Source organism: Chaetodon trifascialis, chromosome 3, assembly GCF_039877785.1.
Source record: "Chaetodon trifascialis isolate fChaTrf1 chromosome 3, fChaTrf1.hap1, whole genome shotgun sequence".
Taxonomy (NCBI): domain Eukaryota; kingdom Metazoa; phylum Chordata; class Actinopteri; order Chaetodontiformes; family Chaetodontidae; genus Chaetodon; species Chaetodon trifascialis.
Window position 1 is genome coordinate 21,696,134 of NC_092058.1, and position 10,449 is coordinate 21,706,582.

Below are 10,449 nucleotides of genomic sequence, written 5' to 3' on the forward strand. Positions count from 1 at the left end.
CTGAATTGGTCATGAATCATCCTGTTCTATCATAGCTGTCTTACACCTTTCTGTCCTATCCTGTTTAATCCCGTCTTGCCCTGTCATGTCCCAAACTGTCCATTCATGTCCTGTGTTGTTCTGCACTCATCTGTCCTATTCTAACCAGATTGTCCTATACTAGACTGTACTTTCCGACCTGTCCCATCTCCCCCCATCATGTCTTGTCCTTTCATACACTGTTCTGTCTCATCCTATCCTGTCTTGACTTTGTCCTGAACTGTTCTGTCCTAGATTGATCTTTCTACCCTGTTCTATCTCATCGTGCACTGGCTTGTCCTATCCAGTCCTGTCTTGCATTTGTCCTAGACTGTCCCATCCTCTTCTATTCCATCCAGTCTTGCAGTGTTCTGTCCTGTCCAACTCAAGGTTTGCCATCACTGCTAGTGCCTTCTTCTCCCTTTATATTACATCACCCTGGGTGCAACATGTGTTTGAGCATGAAACAGGAAAAAACGTTTCATCTTGTATTATGTTTATGTTGGTCTGCAGCCACAGATGAGTCTTTGTGTGCACGCCTAATTGTTTGTGTGTGCAGCAAACTGAACCCAGCTGTGTCACCACAGCAGATCAAAGGCTTAGCCCTGTGTCAAAAATGGGACTGTTGGGACGGGACCATTTTCCTTGCCAAAATTCGATAAATGACAGATGGAATGGACACAGAAATGTCCTGTTTGTGCCATGACTCTCAGATCTCAGATGACAACTGTAGAGGAAGGCAGTGTTTTCTGAGGAACTTGCTAACTTTGCAGATGAGCGTTACGTCACTGAGGCGGCATGGAAACTGGGTCAGGCCCTTTGCATGATGCTCTGCTTTTTCAGTGCTATTATGACATACACCCAATAGAGGAAAACAGTGTCAGAGACAGCAGCAGTGGTGATGTAACAGCTAAAATAAAAGCAGTAAGTAGTTCCTCAATGAGGTCACGGTTGTTTGGACACTGCATATCTAATACCAGTTACATGGCGCTGCATTCGAATCCCGTCCTCTCCCGTCCTCATGAGGAAGGTACTCTCAATTTCTCTCTCTCTCTCTCTCTCTCTCTCTCTCTCTCTCTCTCTCTCTCTCTCTCTCACTCACACACACACAGACACACACACACACACACACACACACACACACACACACACATACAAACCCTCTCCCCATCTCTAAATCTCCCTCTGGGTGATCAGTCAGTGTGTATTTTTAAATCTGTCACTAATCTCTATTATTGGCATAACACCCTGGACAAGGTTAGCTTTCATACTTTTGGTACATTGATGTTTTTCAGCTCACAAACACACACATATTGTTCAAGAATCTGAAGCAAACGTGTTGTCTGGCTTGCACTTACACTCAGACATGAGCCTGTGGGACCTTGATTGGAGAATGATGGAGTTGTTACATCAACACAGGCAGATGACAAAACAGATGCTGCACGTCTCTCTGGAGTTGGCAAGAGTTTAGGATGGCTGAAAATTTGTAGGATTTGTCTCTGGGCAGGGGGAGGATAGCAATCACCAAATGCTTGAAATGCTAAAACAGCAAAAAAATATTTTTCATTTTATATTTCTCTTGAATTTAATATTTTCATTCCTTTTCCAAAGGTCTCTCAGAAAATGTAGGCTGTATCTTGACACGGGTGAATAGGATGTGTCTAATTCACGCCTGTGTGTTTTCTGTTTGTGCAGGAGAAGCTACAGTCATTTGCCTTCCTGGTGTTTGTGGTGGTCTGCACTTTGGGATCTATCTACCTTTACTTTGTCCTCCCTGAAACGAAAAATAAAACATTTATGGATATCAGTCAGAGCTTTGCCAAGATCAACAAAATCCCCATCCCCTCCCCCAGCCATGAAATGGAAATGGTTCTGTCCAATAAGCCTGACGTGAATGGAAGAGTCCAAGACACCGCCAAGATGGAGAGTTCTGTCTAGCTGAACAACCTACACTAACTGTGGAGAAACACAGTTGAAATATAAACTGAAATTATTTGTTATTTACATTATATTTAATGTCTGTAATCAGTGAAATGAAAATCCATGCTTTTCAAAGTATTTTGCTATTTTATATGTATTTTGTATGGCTGAAATATTACACAATTTCAGTTCACAGCAATTATTTGTTTATGTCTTATTAAAATGAAGCAAAAAAAAAAAAACACTTTTCATGTTCTGTTTACTAGTCAATATATAGCATAAAGCATACATTTCAGAAACCCCACACTGGTCAACAGTTAGATGTAAATGATGATGATGATTATGATGTAAAGTGTGCTCACTTTTGGACATTTGGGGGTGGTGAAAACATGCTGTAAACTTAACACAAACATGTTATCGCCTCATGTAGAGATATAGCAAACCTTAGCTTGTGTACCCATCCTGCAGATTCAAAGCAGCAGTAGCATTTATTTAGTCATGTTTGTGTCCATGTGACAAATGTGAGTCCAGTATTTAACTCTGTTTTGTTCTCCACCAACTCTCGAGGGAAATAGCTGGCTCTTTAACTGCTAAATGCTTCAGTTCACCAGCTCGCTGCTAACATCTGGTGTTTGGTGGGCAAGTATCAGAATTTTTTCAATTAAAAAACTGCTTACTGTGGATGAAAATAACTCTGATGAGAGTGGAGAGACTGAACCAAAGCAATAAAGTCACAAGCCAGAAAATGAAAACAATGAGTTTAAAGATGCTGAATCGCTCAGTGGTGGCAGAACAACAACTTTCATATCACATAGTCCTTTGAGCCATTGCTAATATAAACTTATTTAGCATAGTACCTTTAATGAAACAATAAATTTCCTATGAGACCAAACTTAGGTGTGCCTGACCAGCTGGACACTGATTATTCTCTGAGTGCACCCCTAAAGCTGTGGCAGCATGCAACATCTCTTCATCTCGGTCAGATTTCATCTAGCATATATCATCCTTGCCATTGTCCCAAAACAGCTGAGAGAGGTGCGGACGTGTGTCTCAGGACAGACATATTTTACAGGATTATAACCTGCTGATGTGTTGCTTTACTTCCTTAGATAGACAACAAGAGAGCGAGAGAGAACTCAGATAACACAGTAAAGCTGACAGGGACAGTTTTTTGGAACCTCTCCAAATCTGACAGGAGCCAAGGCTACCTCCTACCAGATGGCAGGAGCCAGCGGAGGAAGTGATCTGAACAGAGGCAGACAAGCGTGGCATTGAATAGCAGTCACAGTTTGCTCCACAGTAGGGTGCACTCAACATTTGAAAGTCCACTGCCTCGGGGCCAACACCCCATGCTTGTAGACACCCACAGACACAAAGGTATATGTACCATGCGATGATAAAGGGGTGTCCAAGTATTTAAATGGCATTGTAGCAGCGGGGTAAATTTCACAATTTTTTTTAACTCCCGGTCAAATCCAGCGAGTTAGCGTCACATCTGTTCGACTGGCAGTCAGGCAGAGAAGTGAATGGAATAATAATTTGAAGTGTTCACCGCTCTGTTCCAACATGTTACCCTCGAGGAGTTCTAGTCTCAGTCACATTAGTTAACTGACAGAAAGATTTCCCACTGATTGCTGCGGGGGAGTAATTATGTTACTTCATAGCTACAAAGACATAAATAATATTTGATAAGATGCACTGTTTGATAAATTGCTGTTTGTCTTACACTTCACTCTCAAGAAGTTTGATTAAATTAACTTGCCATTATGCAGAGTAAGAAGTAGGCACATGTGTAAGTTCTGCTTACGCTTGAAAAAGACATTTTTTTATTCTTTTGCACTGTAATTCTTACCTGCCCTTGATTTCACCTTAATTCAGTTTTTATGAAAATCAAAACCCATAAGATGCTTTTTCACGTTTATTTTAAACTAAGGTTGTAAGTGGTTGGCAGCTGTTGTTTGATGTGATGCAATGCTGAATAGTCGCTGGATCTGTCCAGTGTCCCTGCTGGCCTAGTTCTAGCAACACCTTTAACCTCTTACTCTCAATGAAGTGTGTCCATCAGATCCTAAAGTAGGCCACCTCTAGCTACAGGAGCACAAATGCTGTCTTTGTGATTTGTCACCTCACACAGCCATTATCTGTTTCTCTTAATATCAGTTTACTCACCGATATTAAACAGGGGATTAAGGGGTCCAAATATGGAGGTTCAGTCAGTGCAGTGAAAGTTGCTCATGAAGTACAAAAAAATAAAAGGAAAAAAGAAAAGAAAAACATCAAAAACAAGAGCAGTGGTGTCTTTTTCTGTCCAACCACCCACACATCACACATAAACAACGCAAATGTAATATTTTAATATGGCTCATGGTGGCTTTAAAATATAAAGAATACTGGACATGCTGGCTTGACGATTAGCGCCTACAGGTGTGACGTCCTGGAGGTTATCTACAGTATTCTAGTGCAGTGACAGGAGGCTGGGCTCTTTACTCCGCAGGTGTGTCACTTCAGTGATGAATGGGCCATTTTATGCTGTGTTTCCTTCCCCCTCCACGTAGCCTGCCTCACCAATTGAACTGTGACAAGCACACAGGTGTCTTTGCTCTGTTCATAATGCAGAAGGCTGCCTGTCGAGAGTACAAAAGAGTCAGAATATGCAAATTCTTTCCTGTTTGTCTTTTTCTGCACAGTCATCAAAACCATGACCATGATTTATACAGCGTAAGGTGTGCTACCTCACAGGAGTCTCAAACTAAACGCATTTTATCATGCAGTCAATGGGATGCAGCATGATTTATTAGTGTAATTCATCTTTACTCTATTCATCAGCCTGCTTTCCTCAGTAAGTACATTAACATGCAAACTACTGTGTGAGCGATGCCTCCTGTCCAGGTTCATATTCACAATATGATGTTCACTTGCAACAAACTAAATTCTGGCCATTCATCTCCCTGCATGTTTGACTTTAACAGTATCCAAGTTTTTATTGGTCTCTGTGTGTGCAGCCATGTATTTGTGTCCTCAGCATCCCTGCCACTATCTGACAGTCCTGCACAGACTGACTTACCTCAGCAGTGGAGGATTAACCCACTTTGGTTTCTGCCTGCCTGCTGCATTCATCACTCTGCAGGATTTGGTCTCTCCATCTGATCACCAGTAACAGAAAAAAAAGCAACAAGCACTAATCAGTTTAGCCTCCAAATTACGAGAGTTAGACCTTTAATTTTGCTTCAGTGTGTAAGTCGTCATTATGTCATTTGCCATCATTTGTGGTTTTTCTTTCGATCTGCGCAGTGATTCACAACCATGAATGACGTTTGTGACACTTGCACACCATATCCAAATTTCTTTTGGGACGATACAAATAGTTTATAAAGGTTTGCCAGAACTTGGATAAGAGTTCATCTAGTTTTCAAGGTCTGATATTTAATTTTTTTTTTTTCATATTTGCATTGGATTCCGCCAAAAACCGGATAATATTCAGGATACTACTGTGCATGTAAACATCACCAGTGTAAGACTTATTTTCTGCAACACGATACAAGCTTTAACATGACACTTTTTGCAAAGTAACAATGACCTGTTAAATCTCAGCCTCCCACACCTGCATCTTGAAACACTTTGTTGGTGTGGTATATTCATCATCTGATTCTCTTTTTCAGACTGACCTGAGAGTAGATCACTCAAACTCTGTCACCCAGCAGGGAGGTTTGGGGGATTCTTGATAATGTGAGACTTTGTTGTGATGGCTGTAGCTTCAAGTCCTGTGTTGACATTTGCACTTAATAATAACAGTGATTTGGCTAAAGGGCCCTTCTGCTGGCAGCTCCAGCAGAAGACTGCTGTGCCCCACAAGCACCTGCTTTCTCTTTCAGTGGTATTTTACCACAAGTGAGCTTCAGTACTTTAGACACCCTCAGGTAAATATTGAGACAGTAAATGTGTGTGGGAATTTGGCTATGTGTGTGATTAAGTGCAAGTGAGCATGAAGACGGGTGCTGAGGAGATGAAGGAGGTGGCATTGCTTCAGTGAATCTTCAGTTTCTCTGGTTCATTACAGGTTAAATGGAAAATGTTGAGTTTCGCTTCCTTGATTACTGTGAAATAGGAAAGGCTCTCTTTAACAAATCTTGAGTTTTGTGTGATAATCTAAAAGATAATTAGCATTTTTCATGTGATTGGATTAAAACTTGATCATTTCAATGGAGTGATAGCACTGTGTTCAATCCCATGTTGTTTTATCAGCTCACACTGATGTGAGTCAGTATGATCCTGTGGGCATCATCTTACTGACAGCATTGACCACAGGTTACACGTTGTGATATACTCTTAACAACATGGAGAAACAATGGTTCCGTTCTGTAACCCTTGTTCTGCGAGTACAGCGGGAGCCTTTAAACTGCTAGCCTAATTCCAGATGTCTGAATTGCTGCCCACATCTCAGATTTGTTCAGCAATTCAAATAGATCTATTTGAGCTGGTTGGGGAAAGTCAACCAATCAGATCTATGTGGTCCAGATTTAGAATGTCAGTGTCACCTGTCCGCATAGCTAGCCACTTAGCTTCAATATATTTGCCAAAAAGAAAATGGCAACAAGCACGGATGAGATCGATGCAGCTGCAGCCCATATAGCATAATGAGTCTGAGATACAATGAGCTGTGACTCAAACATGCGCTGCCAGCTATGGTCAGAGGGAGTGTTTCACCCTTGTCCTGAGAGGAGGCTGTAGAGCTGATAGTGCTTCATTTGTTTCTGCTGTGTCTGTTGCTTCTTTTGAGTAAAAAGCAAGCACGTGAGTCTTTAGATTTATTGTTTTTGTAGAGTAAGGCAACTGAGTCAGATTATCAGGGTCTTGAACAGCCTCTATAGACAGCATCGCTCTCTTCAGTGGAGCATTGCACATACTCAGTTAAACAGGACAAGCCAGCTCACTCTGCTTGCACAAAGTCACCGACTTCTTGAATGGCAAGGTGAGAGTTCTTCATGTATACTCACAGAACCCTTGTTACAGTGCAAGCAAACTGTTTCACACAGACTTCACCCTCTACTGAGCTATATATGTTTAAAAGCCCTAGAAAGCCAGACGCCTGAACCCCTGGGCGTGACATCCACACAACATAATTGAACATGTGTGCATCAGTCTCCATGGTAACATGCCACCATTCTATGACCCAACAACCTGGGGCTGGAGGGCAAAATCTACTGCTCCAGTTAATGCCTCATTGACCTTGTACAGTGCAGAAAAAGCTGCTCAGTCAGGCAGCAATACGCCACCTCTCACCACTGCAGTGAGAGAAGGAGGGGGTCGTTATGCTTATGAGCCAGTCATGCTAATGAGCATGCTGCAAGTGGCAGACATCACTGCTGCTCTTATTCTAAATTACTCTCAGACACACCAACCTCAAGACCTGCAAGCAACAAATCCAATTTGCACGTTCAACCTACACTCGATGTGGATGGAGGAGCTCCTATAGTATGAAGCACACAGACAGCCATCCTCTGTGACCTCTACACACAGTGAACCATGTAGAAAGTTCAGCCCAGGATCCTGGGAGTTTATATAATGCAACCCATGATGTTTGTCCAAGTGCCAGTGCAGGAATCAGTGCCCCCTTTATGCAGCAAAGTGGGAAAAGGTTTGTTCATACTTAAATAGGAACGTGGACAGCTGCAGACTTGCACATGGACAGTGGATGCACATGTGCATCTATACATAGTACAATTGAGTTTCTGCTATGTGCTCCACACATACACACTAGAAAGCAAAATGCTGACCTCATGACAGCAAGAGGCCGAACAACAAGAAGAAGTCAAAAAGAAAAAAATGGTGTGTAACCATGGCAGGACCAAAGGTGGAGAATGTCTGTGTGTCATGGACATGGGCAAATCAAGAAACTTAGGTCAAGCAAACCCACCCAGATGTTGTACATGCATGTGCAGCAAGCATGAACTGAGCTTCAGGGTGTGGAGGTTGGGGTTGTGGATGGGCGTAAAGCAATACTGACTCACACATAAACTGTAGATTATACAAACCTGGGGCAGTCCCATCAGATATAGAATAAACCACTACAACTCACCCTCCAACTATCAGCTGATGGGAGGAAAAAGCTGAGAGCAAGGTCTCAAAAAATAGCTGCTTTGCAGGAATTCAGCTCTGACTATCAACAGGTAATAACACATAACAGATCAAGGCAAAGTGCTGCAATGATGATCCTCTACTCTTGCCTTGAACATTGTGGAGTGCAGACAGAGCACTGCAGGAGAATCTAAGCCGATGTGCTCACAGACGTGTGAAATGCTTGCACAGAATCAATGTGCCACCTTCTGTTCAGGAAGGATCTTGCCATGAGCCCCGTTGTTACAACAGATGAACCTCTGCTGTGAGTATCTCAGAGAGCCAGTTTGGTTCCACTTAGTATGCCAAGACATGCACAAGACACAGTGATGCAATTTATCCCCTCGCTACCTGCTGTAGTTTATGGTAGGGAAAAGATATTCAGACGAGCTGCTGTGCACCTGAAAGAAGACCTGATGCTTTTAAGCATAAAGCTGATTGAACAAGACAGTCAGTTGATCCTCTTTTTGTCACCTCAGGCAGCCCATTTATTCTGCATGAGACTCGCAAGTACAGGGCTGACCTCACGTTCTCTGGGTTGGCCACACTTCTGAAAGGGACTATGCCTGTTCCACTTTGGGTCCAAGGTCAAGGTTATAAAGCCCATTAGAGGACAAAGCCTGTGTGAAAATGATAGAAATGGACAGTGAAATAGATAGTGGTGATAGAAATTGACTTTGCTGTTTGTCAATCCAACAAAAGTGCAAGTTTTCTAAATCAATGTCAACTGTGAACTGGGAAAAATAGTCCCTTTCTGATCATTTTCCCCACAGAAAAATAGGCTTCTGTATGTGTCGGGGGCCCAGTGTAGAGAAAGTGTTTTTCACGTGTTAACTTAAACACTTTCAAATGTTTAAATACAAAATCACAAACCAATTTGCCAAGAAAATGAGAGAAATTCAGCAAAAAAAGTTTAAGTCAGCATATAAACAGACAAGCAGCAGCCTCCCCCAGAAACACTCTGACAAGCTATTGTTTTTTTACTCAGTCTGCAACAAACTGCCTGTGACCATACATGGAGAAATCAAGCAATCATTCTGTGGATGGATCAGCAGAAGTGCAATTTGAAGTCTTTTCAAAGTTACTTATCACATGAATTATCAAGCAACATGGCACACAATGTTCCGCTGATTGAGCAGGAGTTGGGAAGTGTTACACTTTCTATTATGCAGCTGAAGTCACAAAACTAGGACTGTTGGTATTGTTATCATAGAACCTGCTAACAAAGACCTGTGCATGTTGTAGGGTCTGCATTTCATGAACTGGATTGTATTTTCATCTGGCTTGACCTTCATTTTCTTTTCTTTTTTTCATTTGCTTGAGATATTTCAGTCTGAACCAAAGTAGACTGTCTGACATTGCCATCCCTTGAGCACTGCCCCGACTAAAAGTACTCATTAAAACAATTAGACTTGTCTATGTTAGTGAGTCAAAATGTCATTGACTTTCTGTTTAAAATAAATTAAGGTGACTGGTGTCTGTACTTTAAATGGTTTCTATTTTTACCTCCTGTACACACCGTTGGACTCCTGAGACTTGCTAGTTACTTGTGACTTGAAAAAAGATGGCATGGTCCCGCCTTTACTATCTGCCAGTCAGGAAAAGTACATCTAGGTTTTGTGTCGGAACAAAAAACACGAGTTTGCCTTTGCCGGCACATAAACTGGTATTCAAAAAAGAGGAATGTGTGATGAAAATGTGAGAATGATAAGTGTGTTATTATTATGCAGTCCACACAGCTTTCTATAAAATGTTGCTCTGGGGCAAAACTATAAACTTCATTTTAAATTTGAGTCATGAATTTGAGTCATGAATTCTATAATTGTTTTCACTGGAGCCATTGCTTCCTTGTTAATGTTCTTTTCATTTCATCGTGAATAACAAAACACTTTGTCAAGTCTGGTTCAATATGAGCTCAATGGATTAACAAATTGATCATTCCTTAGACATTAATAATGATGACTGAGATACTCCCTCGATGATGGTTTACAGATACATGTGATGAATTAGTTGTACAGGTGCTACAAAACAGCCGCAGCCGTGCGTAAAGGTCATGCGTAATGTCAGCTGTTTGGATGCTTTTGGAGAACCTTGCTGATGAAACACAATAGGTTAAAGAGCATTTATTCTTTTCTGCCATTCTTCTCATTGACAGCTCTAATGAGTGGTGGACACAAGTATTGATATGCAATGGATATTTAAGAGCATTTCTACATCTTCAGTTGTGAATCTACACAGAGCTCTGTGCATCTGTACCTCTGTACTAATTTCTGTGCTGTCTCAATTGGTCAACATTTTCCCAAAGCTGCAGAGCTGACAGGACCAGATTGCTGGAGCCCATTAAGAAAAGACAATCGACGCTCGTGACTGCATGAACGATGCTTGAGCAACGTGTGG

At 41.7% G+C, this 10,449-nt stretch overlaps 1 protein-coding gene across 1 annotated transcript in view; it reads left to right on the plus strand.

Annotated features, from left to right (window-relative positions):
- Window positions 1-2,167, plus strand: part of slc2a9l2 (solute carrier family 2 member 9, like 2) — a 105,556-nt gene extending 103,389 nt beyond the window's left edge. Inside the window, exon 12 of the mRNA XM_070959380.1 lies at window positions 1,714-2,167. Within this exon, the coding sequence (XP_070815481.1) occupies window positions 1,714-1,956 (243 nt within the window). The 3' untranslated portion in view covers window positions 1,957-2,167. The remainder of the gene's footprint in view (window positions 1-1,713) is intronic.
- The last annotated feature ends 8,282 nt before the right edge of the window (window positions 2,168-10,449 follow it).